The 15,442-nt window shown below is 43.5% G+C and overlaps 2 protein-coding genes across 10 annotated transcripts in view; both read left to right on the top strand.

The window, feature by feature from the left end:
* SOAT1 (sterol O-acyltransferase 1) overlaps window positions 1-2,845 on the top strand; it is a 67,871-nt gene extending 65,026 nt beyond the window's left edge. For both annotated transcript variants that reach the window (XM_003357556.6, XM_021063736.2), the window contains exon 16: window positions 1,141-2,845. In XM_003357556.6, the coding sequence (XP_003357604.3) occupies window positions 1,141-1,197 (57 nt within the window). In that variant the 3' untranslated portion in view covers window positions 1,198-2,845. The remainder of the gene's footprint in view (window positions 1-1,140) is intronic.
* An 8,219-nt stretch (window positions 2,846-11,064) lies between these two features.
* Window positions 11,065-15,442, top strand: part of AXDND1 (axonemal dynein light chain domain containing 1) — an 89,268-nt gene continuing 84,890 nt past the window's right edge. For 5 of the 8 annotated variants that reach the window (XR_014816355.1, XM_084977805.1, XM_021063737.2 and 2 more), the window contains exons 1-4: window positions 11,065-11,110; window positions 11,474-11,665; window positions 12,948-13,120; window positions 13,526-13,629. Coding sequence is in view for 4 of the 8 variants with exons in the window: in XM_021063737.2 (XP_020919396.2) it covers window positions 11,587-11,665; window positions 12,948-13,120; window positions 13,526-13,629 (356 nt within the window). In the remaining 4 variants the exon portion in view is untranslated. The remainder of the gene's footprint in view (window positions 11,111-11,473; window positions 11,666-12,947; window positions 13,121-13,525; window positions 13,630-15,442) is intronic. The other 3 variants (XM_084977801.1, XM_084977802.1, XM_084977804.1) reach the window with 1 other exon arrangement.

Genomic DNA, 15,442 nt, shown 5'->3' on the forward strand with positions numbered 1-15,442 from the left:
TCACAGCAACGCCAGATGCTTAACCTGCTGAGCAAGGCCAGAGATTAAACCTGCATCCTCATGGATGCTAATCAGATTGGTTAACCACTGAGCCATGACGGGAACTCCAGGAGTGGGCCTTCTTGATATATCTACCTGGGTATTTCTTGCAGGTACCTATAAGATACTTTCTAATCAGATGAATCAATTTCTTTCCCACAGCTTCTCCCACTGTCTACCCTGATTTTTTGGTGCCTGCCCTAACGCCCCTTCCTTATTTCCTGTGACTCCCTTGGTGCTCTTGAACTAACTGTTCTGAACTCTGACTCTGGTCACTCCACTCTCTGCACTCAAATATTACCTGTCAGGTTTTATTTTTATTTATTTTATTTATTTTTTGTCTTTTTCTAGGGCTGCATGTGCGGCTAGTGGAGATTCCCAGGCCAGGGGTCGAATTGGAGCTGTAGCCTCCAGCCTACGCCAGAGCCCAGCAATGTGGGATCCGAGCCTCGTCTGTGATCTACACCACAGCTCATGGCAACGCTGAATCCTGAACTCACTGAGCAAGGCTAGGGATCGAACCCGAAACCTCATGGTTCCTAGTCGGATTTGTTAACCCCTGAGCCATGATGGGAACTCCTGTCAGGTTTTATTTTATCAAAATCCTATTTGGATACAAGATCATCCATAAAGCTTTTTCAAATTCTTGTTCCAGTGTCTTTTCTATTTCTGAACTTTGGTTGTATTTCTTCTGTTCCTCATTTAGGTAATTCAGTAATTTTAAACCTTGTATTGTAGTAAGATGTATATATTAGCATCCCGAACCTACCACCATATGGATTTTGAGCTGCTAAAAATAGGGCTAAGCCCTGCTTTTAAGATAAATAAATAAAATGCGAGACCAGAAAAAAGGTAGTGCCGATTTGGAATTTGGTCAGGAGTCTGTGCAGTTAGTAGAGTTAGTAAATCCATAACCATAGATAAAAATGGTGACCATCATTTGACTCAGTCAGCTGCTTGTAGCTTAAATGTTCCTGAAATGCGGGTGGGGATTTGGGAGCTGTGCAGTGTGCAACACTAACAGCCTCTGTCCGCCTCATAGCTCGTGCATACAGTGCACACACACAAACCGCTCTTCCACTATGTTTTTTCCCCTTGAAGCCTACATTTCTGGATTATATCCGGCCACGTACCTGGACTTGCCGCTACGTGTTTTAGAAGCTTGGACTTTGGTTCCATCCTTGACGCTGAAGATTGGGTATCCTGCCTGATTTGAGGCCAGCATCTGTTTCCAGCTATTACTGAAGTTATCTGTATTTTTTGGACCACGCCACACCTTCCAAATGGCTCACTCCACTCCTAGGCCATCTGCAACTGAGCTATTAGAAGTTGACTGGACGCTTGTACAGTTCTTAATTTTTTACAGCTGTCTCATAGCTGATGTAATGACAGATTTTTGCTGGATCACATCAGCTTAAGCCTCGGTGATTCTGTTTTGTTTCATGACTCCATCTAATTAGAGACAGAAATATCATGTTTTCTTGGCCACTGCCTTTAGCCAAAACACTGATGAAGAAATCATTTAAATACCTCTGGCTTAGAAATTTTTTCATTACACTGTTGAAATGTATGCTAATGAACCATTCAGCTGGGAAAGAAAATAATGTGGAATGTTTTGCTGTTTCTAGTAGAAAGAGAGAAAATACCTATTTTTCCAAAGATAATCTTGTTACACATCCTAATTTGTATTTTTTTTTAAGTTTAGCTCTATTCAGTTTTTACCTTCTTTTGCTGTACAGTAAATGTCATGATCTTTGCGAAGCAACATTATCCCTTTCACCTTGAATTTGAGTTTGCGTCAGTAATGTTATATATTACGGGGAACCTAAGTAGAAAGGGAAGAAGAAAGAAGTGGCACAGAATGAAGAAAAATGTTTCCTCTTATAACTTCCAAAGTAATTTTTTAAAAAGAACTTGTGCAGTCAATTGTCTAAGTTATTTTATCATGGAACTTAGGTGGAAGATAACTTTTTGTTTCAACTTTAGGGTAATAACTTCTTTGACGTTTTTTAGAAGTAACCTTTGGTACAGTTACTTCAGTGTCTAATAAATCCTGACTTGAATTATTTTGCAGGCATATAAGTAGTAATCCCCACCACCATTATTATTAAAGGGAATATAAAAGATCCAGAAGCTGGCTTCTGCCTTTGCTCCGTTGTTAGACTTTTAATGGAGCTTACCTTAGGTGCAACCAAATATAACCATTTCCAAGAAAACATACTTTATTGTGTAGTGTTCCCATGTTATAAGATGCCTATAACACACAGTACGGTGTGTGGGAATTACTTTGGTTGTTTGGATGATGTGTGATTATGCTTGTAAAGATTGAGCTGTGGAAAGGCTGTTGGAGGCCAAGAAGGTCAACTTTCCATCCAAAGAAGTGAGACTTATGAATTACCCAACATATTACTGTTATCGGGAGGCGCCTACTTGAGAAGCTATCTTGGTATTCTAGCAGCCCTGCTGCTATCCATAAAGTTTTGGGAACTCTCTTTCAAATTGTTTTCAAAGTCAGTTTGAATCTCACAAGAAGGTAAGTAGAGTTTCTTAATAATCACAAGTTAATTTGTACTGCAGGAACCCAGCTAGTCACCATACCTTTGGCCCAGTTGAGTTTAGTTAGGTATGTCCAAAAACCTCGGCAGACAAAAGCATACCTCAAGTATACCTTACTGTTCCCAAGCACTGATTATCTGTATAGTGGTTATTATAATTGTCATGGAATAACCTCCAAATAAGACTGCTTTAATACAGCTCATTGTTTCTAGCACTTTTATTAAAAATTAAAATCAATCAATGATTTGAATTTATAAGTACGTTATTAATACAATGAGAGAACTGAAAAATTCCCTTGTGGTCTGGTGGGTTAAGGATCTGGTGTTGTCACTGCAGGGGCTCAGGTTGATACTGTGGTGCAGGTTTGATCCCTGGGAACTTCCACATGCTGCAGTTGTGGCCAAAAATAAAACAAAGCAAAAAAGGCTTTAAATACAATGAGCGAGCAGAGAAGAACAGATTGGTCTAAGATCTGGTTATGAATAAGCCAATCTATTGAGGTGAGAGAATGGAATTCTTTTTTTTTTTTTTTTTTTTTTGCCTCTTCTAGAGCCATTCCCATGGCATATGGAGGTTCCCAGGCTAGGGGTCTAATCGGAGCTGTAGCCGCATCTGCAACCTACACCACAGCTCACGGCAAAGCCAGATCCTTAACCCATTGAGCGAAGCCAGGGATCAAACCTCATGGTTCCTAGTCGGATTCATTAACCACTGAGCCACGATGGGAACTCCTCCCACCCTAAATTTAATGCCCAGTTTGGAAATCAATAGATAAAATTGATCGTCTTATGCTAGTAGGGAGGCTGTCCAATCTATATAATTTACTAAATTCTTAATAACATTTCCTTTTTCCCCTATAAAATATGAAGGCTTTTTAAAACATCTGTAACTTGTTTCTATACTGCTTTTTTTTTTAAAATGCTTTCCTCATATCTACATTATGACATTCACATTTTTGTTGTCAACATACCCTTCCCAGTGGAGTTTAGCCTTTAAGCTAGCAGATACTTGACCATGCTTTGTGGTGTTCTTTTGTTTGTTTTAGTGAAGTGATAGGTATACTTGGTTTTAAATAACTTTGAAACCTGGGGCAGTTTACTGCACCCAGTTGCTTAGGGATGCAATTTGAATTCCCATGTGCAAACCTGACACTTGCCCAGTGGGAGGAGAACTCAAGCCTTAGCCAAGGCTCTGCCATTTGGGCCAGAGCAACAGCTTCCTTCCTGTGGCAGTACCTTTCCAGCAGGTCCATTGAATTCATAGTGTTCTGAACGCTACAGAGAAGTCACAGGAGTCTGAAATTATTATAAATTTTACTTTCTAATTAACGACCTTTTTTCCTAATTCATTCTTGTTTGCCCTTTCCCTACATTCTTATCCTTCCCACCTCCTGTATCTTCATCAGATTGCTGCTATCATCAGTTTGTTTAGGTCATACTGTATTAGCATTAACTTCACAGTTTTTTAAACTTTAAAAAGCAAACATGCACACAGAAGGGCAAAATATTGCCTCTGTGAAGAATGTGGTAAATAAAAAATATTTGGAAAAAACCTAGTCTCTTGGTGTTTTTTTGTTTGTTTGGTCTTTTTAGGACAGCACCCACAGCCTATGGAGGTTCCCAGGCTAGAGGTCACATAGGAGCTGTAGCCTCTGGCCTACACCACAGCCATAGCAACGCCAGATCTGAGCCTACACCATAGCTCACGACAATGCTGGATCCTTAATCCACTGAGTGAGGCCAGGGATCAAACCTTTGTCCTCATGGATACTAGTCCGATTCATTTCCACTGAGCCACGACGGGAACTCTGGAAATGGATATGGGTTTCTAATGAAAAGTGAAAATCTGTTGACTGGGAAGTGTGCCTTTTCAGACAAGACTTAGAGAAACATTTTGAAATAAGATAGGTTTCCTCCCTTGCCTCCAAAGAATCTCATTATAGGAAACTTTTATGAGTAGGACTTGATGTCACAATATTCTTTACTAGAATATGTAGAGTAGTAACAGCCAAGAAGTACTTGCTAGTTTGTGTTCTACTCACCTACCTCTGCAGTGTCAGAAGAGTTAGAAGGGGGAAGACCCTTCAGAAATTAGATGTGCCTCTATTTCTTGAACCATGTGGCTATTTGCCTCTAGGGCTGAAGCCACAATGTGATTTTTCTTGATAGATTTACTAAAGTTTAGGGTCCTGTTGTCCTTTTAGGTTCAGCTTGTGCTTGGACCCAAGTTAGCTACTACGTTCATGAGTCTGGTTTATAAAACCGAAACTCCAGTTTGTAAATATAAGAAGTTGCACATGGGGTGGCACGCTCAGATGGTCACTGAATTTGCTCTCTATAGCAGTCCAGCTTATTATATGCTGGGAATTATGAATTTTTTGCCTCGATGTCAATACCATGTACTATGCACTGAAGATGCACCGGTGAACTGGACAAAAAGCACTTTTCTTCCTCTGGACATGTCTGCTTGGAATCTGAAGGGAGGCAGTGCTGGAGAAATTGCATAATGACCTAAAACTAAGACAATCATTTCAGTTTTAGAGATACCATTGTTTTATGAAAGGAATACTAGAAGCTACTTTACACCTGGGAAGTGTTTGGCTGAATAGTGTCTAGGTTTTTGTCTCAGTGTCTCCTTTTAAACATTTGTGATTCATACCTTCGCTTTTTAGCTCTACTAAATACAAATGCTGGCCCACTTCCCACTCAGACGCCTTCAGGGAGCTTTGCATGCTATATTTAAGTGCCCACAGATGTGTGTATAACCCCTGCCCACACTTAGAAAATGAGTTGGTGATAGACTGGTACATGAACACACCCAGTGTTTGTTTATTCCCAGTTCAGGACACCTTTGGTGATTACACTCAGTGGCTTTTTTTTTTTTTTTTTTTTTTTTCTTTTTAGGGTCACACCCAGGGCATATGGAAGTTCCCAGGCTAGGGGTCAAATCAGAGCTGTATCCTACAGCAGGATCCGAGCCGCATCTGCAACCTACACCACAGCTCACAGCAACACCAGATCCTTAACACACTGAACAAGGCCAGGGATTGAACCCGTGTCCTCATGGATACCAGTCAAGTTCATTAACCACTGAGCCACGACGGGCACTCCTGACTGGCTTTCTTCTGAGATGTTTTGTCCACCTAAAGTCCTGGAAGACCCTACTGCTGAGAAGGTGTTAAGCTGCCACAGAAGTCAGCTGACTTCAAGAAGCAGTTAGCCTTGTTTATAACTGTCACTTTTACTACGTCTTGATAGTTTTTATTTAGAAAAATTACCTGCATTTTGCCATGGTATTTTCCATCAAAGACCTCAATAGTCTTAGAACATTTTTTGTTTTATGTTGTTACCTGACAACATTTTTGCATTCCCTTGGTATGATTTAAACTTTTGAGAGGAGTTTCTCAAGAGTAGCAGTTGTATTCTTCAGTAGCTCTGGTCTTACTGTAATGGTCTTATGTTATCTCTTCTTGTGCTTACTTACTACTTCATATACTTCTACAACTTTTTTTTGTCTTTTTTGTCTATTCTAGGGCCGCTCCGACGGCATATGGAGATCCCCAGGCTAGGGGTCTAATCGAAGCTCTAGATGCTGGCCTACACCAGAGCCACAGCATTCGGGATCCGAGCTCTCGGCAACGCCGGATCCTTAACCCACTGAGCAAGGCAGGGATCGAACCCGCAACCTCATGGTTCCTAGTCAGATTCGTTAACCACTGAGCCACGAGGGGAACTCCTGACTGGCTTTCTTCTGAGATGTTTTGTCCACCTAAAGTCCTGGAAGACCCTACTGCTGAGAAGGTGTTAAGCTGCCACAGAAGTCAGCTGACTTCAAGAAGCAGTTAGCCTTGTTTATAACTGTCACTTTTACTATGTCTTGATAGTTTTTATTTAGAAAAATTACCTGCATTTTGCCATGGTATTTTCCATCAAAGACCTCAATAGTCTTAGAACATTTTTTATGTTTCATGTTGTTACCTGACATTTTTGCATTCCCTTGATATGATTTAAACTTTTGAGAGGAGTTTCTCAAGAGTAGCAATTGTATTCTTCAGTAGCTCTGGTCTTACTGTAATGGTCTTATGTTATCTCTTCTTGTGCTTACTTACTACTTCATATACTTCTACAACTTTTTTTTTGTCTTTTTTGTCTATTCTAGGGGCCGCTCCGACGGCATATGGAGATTCCCAGGCTAGGGGTCTAATTGAAGCTCTAGATGCTGGCCTACACCAGAGCCACAGCAATGCGGGATCTGAGCTCTCGGCAACGCCGGATCCTTAACCCACTGAGCAAGGCAGGGATCGAACCCGCAACCTCATGGTTCCTAGTCAGATTCGTTAACCACTGCGCCACAACAGGAACTCCCATACTTCTACAACTTTAACCCAGATCTTTGCTCAGGAAGTGGTAGGTGTAATCACCACACCATCGTACCTGATAAAAAATGAGAATTAACTGGAGTTCCTATCGTGGCTCAGTGGTGAACGAACCCGAATAGTATCCATGAGGACACGGGGTTTGATTCCTGGCCTTGATCAGTGAGTTAAGGATCCAGCATTGCCACGTGCTGTGGTGTAGGTTGCAGACAAGCTCAGATCCTGTGTTGGAGTGACTGTGGTATAGGCCATCAGCTACAGCTCCCATTGGACCCCTAACCTGGGAACCTCCATGTGCCACGAGTACAGCCCTAGTAAGACCAAAAAAAGAGAAAAGTAAACTTTTTTTGTTTTGGGTTTTTATGTCTTTTCTAGGGCCGCTCCGGCAGCATATGAAGATTCCCAGGCTAGGGGTCCAATGGGAGCCGCAGCCACCAGCTTACGCCTGAGCCACAGCAGCGTGGGATCCGAGCCACGACTGCAACCCACACCACAGCTCACGGCAACGCTGGATCCTCGACCCACTGAGCAAGGCCAGGGATCGAACCCGCAACCTCATGTTCCTAGTTGGATTTGTTAACCACTGCGCCATGACGGGAGCTCCGAGAAAATAAACTTCGATGTCTTTTTCTTCCATAGATCCAATCACTTCCCAAATCTTACAGGTTTTACTTTTCTTGTATCTCAAATCTGTTCACTTATCCCCATCTTATCAGTGCCCTATGTTAGGTTGTGGTTAAACTTAAGAATATGAAAAATGAGTTACTTTGTTCTTCTAATACTTAAAGGCTTGATAAACCATATATAAGCCAACACTGGAGTTTTGGCACCTTGACTTTCATTCTTCTGGTTGTAGTTTCAAACTCTAATGTGGAGTTAACATCAGTGAGGAGGGAGGAAAATGAACTTTGGAGCAAAATTACCTTCTACCTGCTGTGCATTGCTTCTGCGCCTTAGATTTCGATGGTTGCCAGGCCTTAAGGTGAACTGTATGTGTGCTATGTGTGTGTATTTTAGTTCTTGGAAAATCTAGAGAAATATTAGAGTGATGGGAGATAGGGCTAAAGGCTAACATAGACTTTTTGTGTGTCTAAAAGAATTAAAAGGGGCCATCGAGATTGTTGTTTGTTTTCAACAATTTGCCTGTTTTTATGAGCTATTACCCTGAAAACCAGAGACTTAAGCCTATAAACGCAGAAGCAATAGAACATTTCAGTTGATTTTCATACATCATGTATTGAAGGTGTTTGTGCCAGACACTGCCTGACTGAAACTTTTCTTCCCTCCTGAAATTAATTTTTTAGACTAGAGGCATCTGGATGCTGGGATTCCACCAGCATTACTTGGCATCAAGGTTCCATTCCTAAGACGAAATGAACCTAAAACTGAGCAGAACCCTGTGAAGCCTCCTGGCGGACAGATACCACTCCCTGCCCCCCCCCCCCCCCAGTTCCCCACGTCTTATTTGTAGAAAAGCATTAGCCTTATAGGCCTTCCTTGGGTTCCAAAGAGCAAATTTAATCAGAGAAGTGAGAAAGTACAGAAACAAAGGAAAACTGTCAAGTAAGGTAAAATAGTTTAAAACAAAAGTCAAGGACCCTGAGTTCCTACTCAAGGGCTGATAATATTCTGAGCCATATCTAAGTTGTTTTATAGATACTCAACCCCCTGCCAGATAGAAGAAGGTGACCCCTGCTGACGGAAACACATAGATCCCAAATAGTTTTGAGGCCAAATAATAACTCAGGTCATCAGTGTAGGAGCTTGGGCTTCGATGCCTTCTTTGATATGGCCATTGATTAACATTTGTGGCTTAAGGGCTCCAGGGAGTAACATCCCCACAGGCCTGGTTTACTATAGGGAGTGTACCTACACCCAGATGGACATTAATCTCTAATCCCCTAGGGGTCGAGAAGGGCAAAGAAACGATGAGACTTATGGGACATCCCCCCACCCCAAAACCCCTATTGGACAAGGACTGATAGAGGTAATTGGGCAAGGCCAATGGGGGACCCATTGGACCCCACGTTGGTACCCCCCATCTTTAAGGGATAAAAACCCCTATAAGACAATAGAGAAGGGGGACTCTTCTTCCCCCTCCCAGCTGTCCTGGGAGCTATTTGCTTTCCTGTAACAAAGACTTTGCTTGCTTGATGCCTGTGTGTTTTCGAAGTTCATGCTTCAGCTTCATGAGCAAGAACCCAGATTCCGGTAACATCTTTCCGGCAGCAGTTTGAAATTACAAGGGTGATGATGTTGACTCCTGAAACATCACCCAGTTACCTCACTGCCAACCAGAAATCAATCAGAAAAATGCTCATAAGTTGATCAGTCTTCCTGTGACCCTCTCCCTCATCTGGCCTTTAAAAACACTTCCATAACAGCCATCAGAGAGCTTTTGAGCCTGTTCTTTCTTGGCACCTGGCAATAAACAGGGTGCTTTCTTTCACAACCGGTCGTCAGTAAATTGGCTTTGCTGCCAATTGGGTGAGCTGACCCAACTTCAGTTGAGTAACAATCTGGGTGGTGGAAAGAGGGGGGTTCTCAGCTCCTCCATTTGAATGTATTTATCTCATTATTTCCTGAGAGCAGATATTTAAGCAGTAGGACCCGACGATTTTATTTGGAATGCATCTGCCTGAAGTGCCATCTCCTGACCAGCCTCCAGCCAAAAAAAATGTCTGGACATAAGAATGCCTTCTGCCTGCCAGGGGAGTTTGGTGAGGGTGTGGGGGTGGGGAGGGCAATGCTTAAATATCCAAAGAAGATGCCAAGGACACGGGCAGCATCTGCATTTAATGCCTCTGATCTCAGAGAGACAGCAGTGAGTGGTATCTTGGAGCAAGATTTTAATTCTTTGCTCAGGAATCGAACCTGGGCAGCATAAGTGAAAACCAGGACTCCTAGCCACTAGACCAGCTAGAGGGTAGAATTACCCTGATTCTTGCCCCCTTTTGAAAGTGTTGCCGAAATTCAGCCTCTCCACTGTTGCTGAAAAGAAACACAGAGCGTTTGGGGTGAAGGAGAAAAATACAGCTTTATTGCTTTGCCAGACAAAGGGGGCCCCAGCAGGCTAATGCCTTAAAGACTGTGCCACCCCCTTGGGAGAGATTAGGAGGTGGTTTTATAGTTTGGAGAGTGGCAAATCTATAGGGCTGTAGATAAGGATCAGGGTGGATGGCCAGCTAGCATTGTTTCTCAGGGCGGGTTAAGTTTAGTGGCCCCAGGACTGGTTCTGGTGGTCCTCCTTCTTCCCAGAATGAAGAATGCTTCATCAAGTAGTTCTTCTACTTGCTGGGGGTTTTAGTTCTACCGAAAGGTTCAAAGGTATTGCTATGTATATTCCTTGAGGAGGAACCAGGACCCTGCCCCAGGGCTGCACTACTGTTATCTTGTCTCCCTGGTCTCTGCATCCCCTTCCTTCCCTAATTAGCAACGACCCTTTGGAACTGAGGGAAGGTCATGAAGGCTGAGCCTTATTCCCTAAAAACAAGAAATGGAGGACACAGGAAGGCTTGTGTGCCTAGGAGCCTCACAGGGCCCTGCTCCGTTACACTGCTTCACCTCAACTGATGGGAACCCAGAGTTTTTCAGTATCCAATTTCCCCTTGAATTTAGCTTTTAGAAAAATAGGCAAAACAGCACAAAAAGCACGATAGAGCGACGTGAAAAAACTTTTCAGGGATGCTTGCTCAAGTCCCAGGGCGCCTGGGGTCAGGAACCAGAGAGGTCAACAGTAGAGGTCCAGAAGCAGGTGCCTGCGGGAGAGAAAGGGCAAGATGTCGTGGGGGTGCAGGGAGCATCCCCAGCCACCCCTAGCGCGTGCGCACTGGTGCAGGTCTGCGGTCCAAGCCCAAGGATTCACTTTCTGACCCTGTGAGAACGGTCCGATTAAACATTTTTATTTTCCACGGCTGCCGAACTTAATGCTATGATTTAAAACACATAGGCTCCCCGAGAGATTGTTGCGATTCTTAGCCGGCTCCCTCCGCCGCCGCAGTGGGCGCGGACGCCGGCACCGCCGAAGGCAGCCCCGGTTGAGGGTTGCTTAGGCGCGGGGTCCTGGGTTTCTATGACGACGCGCACGCGTTTGGGGAGAGGCGAAGCGACAAGGTGTCCGGCGGGAAACACAGTTTATGGGTACGGCTTGCAAGTGTCCGTTTTCCATCATTTCTGAGGCAGTAACATTGCGAACTCTGCCACCCTCGAGTCGGTGGGGCTGCATGCACGAGGCGCGGCCTGTGGGGGAGGCCGGGGTCGGAGACCACTCGCCTCGAGCGGGGGGCGCCCTCCGTGGTTGGAGGGGTGGTAAGAGCACGTCTCTCCTGACTCTGATCCACCCACAAGCTTCTTTGTTGCCTTGGGAGAGCCCAGAAGTGTCCCCACAGAGGGAGAACCCATTGTAGATGAATTGTAAACGCCAAGGGTAACATAAACACTTGTTTGGTGGGGACGGGGGTACTTGTCTCACTTTGGTGGTTTTTTTTTTTTTTTTGCCTTCAGGTCAACGTGGCAGCCCTGCCAAGTCCCAGGATGCCGCTGATTAAGTTTCTAGGTTAGCTTTCTGGAGGGATATTTCAAATTACGAAAGAGAGTGATAGGAGGCATTGCTTATTATGTCGCTTCCGAAAACGCCTTCCACATCAGCATCTGAGGGCAAACATTTGAAAATCTCTACATCCAAGGAAGAGAGAGGTAAAGTGCTTCAAGGATCTCACAGGGATAAATAATCATGGTCCTAGACAGAAAGCACAATACGTTGTGTGCCTTAATCTGAGATTTCAGGATACCTTTTTAGCTCCGTTTTTCAATACAGTTGTTTTAAAAAAATCAAAAGCCATTTTATAGTATTTTTGAGTCGGAGTCTTGTTTCACTGCTCCCCAGAAGGACTGTGTTTGTAGTTTTTTTTCACATGCTGATGAGTTTTATGTATATATACATACAAACACACACACATATATATATTTTGGTCTTTTTGCCATTTCTTGGGCTGCTCCCGCAGCATATGGAGGTTCCCAGGCTAGGGATCTAATCGGAGCTGTAGCCACCAGCCTACGCCAGAGCCACAGCAGTGCGGGATCTGAGCCACGTCTGTTACCTACGCCACAGCTCACGGCAATGCCGGATCCTTAACTCACTGAGCCAGGCCAGGGATCGAACCCGCAACCTCATGGTTCCTAGTCGGATTCGTTAACCGCTTCGCCACGATGGGAACTCCTATATTGTTTTAAATTCAACTTATTTTAGGAGTTCCCGTCGTGGCGCAGTGGTTAACGAATCCGACTAGGAACCATGAGGTTGCGGGTTCGGTCCCTGCCCTTGCTCAGTGGGTTAAACGATCCTGCGTTGCCGTGAGCTGTGGTTGCAGATGCGGCTCGGATCCCACGTTGCTGTGGCTCTGGTGTAGGCCGGTGGCTACAGCTCCGATTCAGCCCCTAGCCTGGGAACCTCCATATGCCGCGGGAGCAGCCCAAGAAACAGCAGCAACAACAACAACAAAAAGACAAAAAAAAAAAAAAAAAAAAATTCAACTTATTTTAAATACCAGCAGTTTTGTGAAACTATATATATATATATATATATATATATATGTTTTGGCATTTGATACCTAGGTTTGCTTATTTTGCTAGCTGCTCCTGCAGCATGTGGAATTTCCCAGGACAGGAATCGAGCCTGACCTGCTGCAATGACAACACTGAACCCTCAACCTGCTGCACCACAGGGGAACCCCTATATCTGTGTTTTTGAACTGATGTCTGATATAAGTGTGAGTAGGACAGACAATATTAGTTTTTTTTTTCCCTTGACTAGATGATTTTCAGTGTTTTAAATATTGTTGCTATTCTTGACAACCAGAAGCAATTTTTTTTTTTTCTTTCTGTTAGTGACAGATAGATGGGATTGATGAGGCAGCCTGGGAATCTCTTAACTCTCAAAAAAACTATAGTAAGCTTTTCTTTCCCATTCTTTTCTTAGGACTTCCTGAACTAAGGGAGAAAAAAAGTCTGGTGGATTGGTCAAAACCCCTTCCTCCTTCCCTTCAGAACCAGTTCATCCCTGAAGAAGTTCTACTTTCTCTGACCTGTGCAGCCAATGCTGGTCCTTGTCCTGAGAACTTACTGCCCCCTAAGAAAATTAAAACCCCAAAGGTGTGTATATACATTTATAAAGGACTTGGGAACATTACCTTTTGGTGTCCAGTTCATCAGTTATTTATTGAGCCTATGTTATATGTTCCAGATTGTCTTAAGACAATTTTAAAATTAATTTCCTAGAATGAAAACTCTTTTGCATGAATATTTCCAAGGAAATGCTTGAATATTTCTGTTAACCTGTGTAATTTTCATAAATGATCACTACTCCTCTCAGTCTTGATATTCTTCTTTCACTATTGAATTAGCCTAGTTTTGGTCTTTCTTCCTAGTACTGAATAAGAGTTCCGCTCTCTTTTCCATAATGTATCCAGATGCCCTTGTAAATACTTAAAAAACAATTAATAATAGATTTCACCGACTACAGCGCCCTCTGCTGTGTGTTCATGTTTTTCTTCTTAGGTTACTCTTCCACGCCGTGCTGACCATGTTTGGCATAACCCTATTCGAAGAAATAAGTTCAAATATCTGATTGACCATCCTGTTTCCCTAACGGGAGCTGGAAGGTAAAGAAGGAGGATAGTGGGGTAGAAACAAATGAATAGGGTAATGATCTCATTTTGTATGATTGCCTTAGGAGGAGCAGAATTGGATAAAAATCAGAGAATCATAGATTTTTAAAGATTGCAGTGTCTTTGGAGTTCCCGTCGTGGCGCAGCGGTTAACGAATCCAACTAGGAACCATGAGGTTTCGGTTCAATCCCTGGCCTTGCTCAGTGGGTTAAGGATCCGGCGTTGCCGTGAGCTGTGGTGTAGGTTGCAGACGCGGCTTGGATCCCAAGTTGCTGTGGCTCTGGCGTAGGCCGGCATCTAGAGCTTCGATTAGACCCCTAGCCTGAGAATCTCCACATGCGTGGGAGCGGCCCTAGAAGAGGCAAAAAGACCGAAAAAAGAAAAAAGAAAAAAAAAAAAAGATTGCAGTGTCTTTGATGAATCTGAATACAATCTAAAGAGGGCATGAGATTGCCTTTTTGTGTATGGTTATTTTCAGGATGGTAATAGGTGTTGGCTCTTCTGACTTTTCACTTGTTTAAACTTGTTTTTGCATGCCTTTGTGTCCTTGTCCCCTTACTCTCCTATTCCTTGTTGTACCCTAGTAGAAGGGACAGTATATGCTTTTAGGGCCTGTTATATTGGCCCATCTGAGAAGAGCTAAGTAATATAGCTTCATGATGTGAAAAACCTTGAAAAGCAATTGCTTAATCTGTGGTTTTCCTCAAAGCGAACCCTTAAACTTTACACTGTTTTTTTTTTTTTGTTTGTCTTTTTAGGGCCACACCTGCGGCATATAGAAGTTCCCAGGCTAGGGATCAAATCGGAGCTGCAGCTGCCGGTCCACAGCCACAGAAACATCCAAGAAAGATCCAAGCTGCATCTGCGACCTACACCACAGCTCATGGCAACACCAGATCCTTAACCCACTGATCGAGGCCAGGGATTGAACCCGCATCCTCATGGATACTAGTGGGGTTCGTTATTGCTGAGCCATCATGGGAATTCTCTACACTGTTTTGTATCAACCAGCAAGTTCTATTGTTGGGTTCTCTTTCCCCCACCCCGACCCCTGGCCAGGGATCGAATCCAAGCTATAGCAGTGACACAAGCGGCTGCAGTGACAATGCCAGGTCCTTAACCCACTGTACCACTAGGGAATTCCTATTGTTGTTTTTATATAATTTCTAAAAATATTCAAAATGTCAGGAGTTCCCATTGTGGCACAGTGGAAACAAATCCGACTAGGAACCATGAGGTTGGGGGTTTCATCCCTGGCCTCGCTCAGTGGGTCAAGGATCCGGCGTTGCCATGAGCTGTGGTGTAGGTCGCAGATGCGGCTTGGATCTGGGTTGCTGTGGCTGTGGTGTAGGCCAGCAGCTGTAGCTCCGATTCAGCCCCTAGCCTGGGAACCTCTGTGGGTGCGGCCCTAAAAAGACAAAAAGACAAAATAAATATTTACAATGTCAACATTTCCCCTGTGAAGATTATGATCTGCTAATTTTCCATGTGTTGTTCATTTATCAGTTTACTCCCTCCATGCTTCTTGCTGAAATATCACTTATTAGTAAGTTCACAGTTAACTAATACTTGGGTAGGTTATTTAGTCTTGCTGAGTTCCATTTTCTCATTTGTAAAAAAAGAATGATAGCCTTGCTCTCTTTTGTGTACCTCCTGGGGATATAGAAAGCACAGATGAGATAATGAGTCCAAAGCACTTGTAAAACTTTACGGTGCTATTTAAATATGTTCTTACTCAGCCATGTCTCAGTCCTAGAAAAGGTGGCAGAAATTCAGGCTGTTGACTTTTGTGTCCTGGGGCTTTGG

This window comes from Sus scrofa, chromosome 9, assembly GCF_054392235.1.
Source record: "Sus scrofa isolate SSC_HxYL_T2T_F1_AM1 chromosome 9, Sscrofa_HxYL_maternal_Yorkshire_Landrace_v2.0, whole genome shotgun sequence".
NCBI lineage: Eukaryota > Metazoa > Chordata > Mammalia > Artiodactyla > Suidae > Sus > Sus scrofa.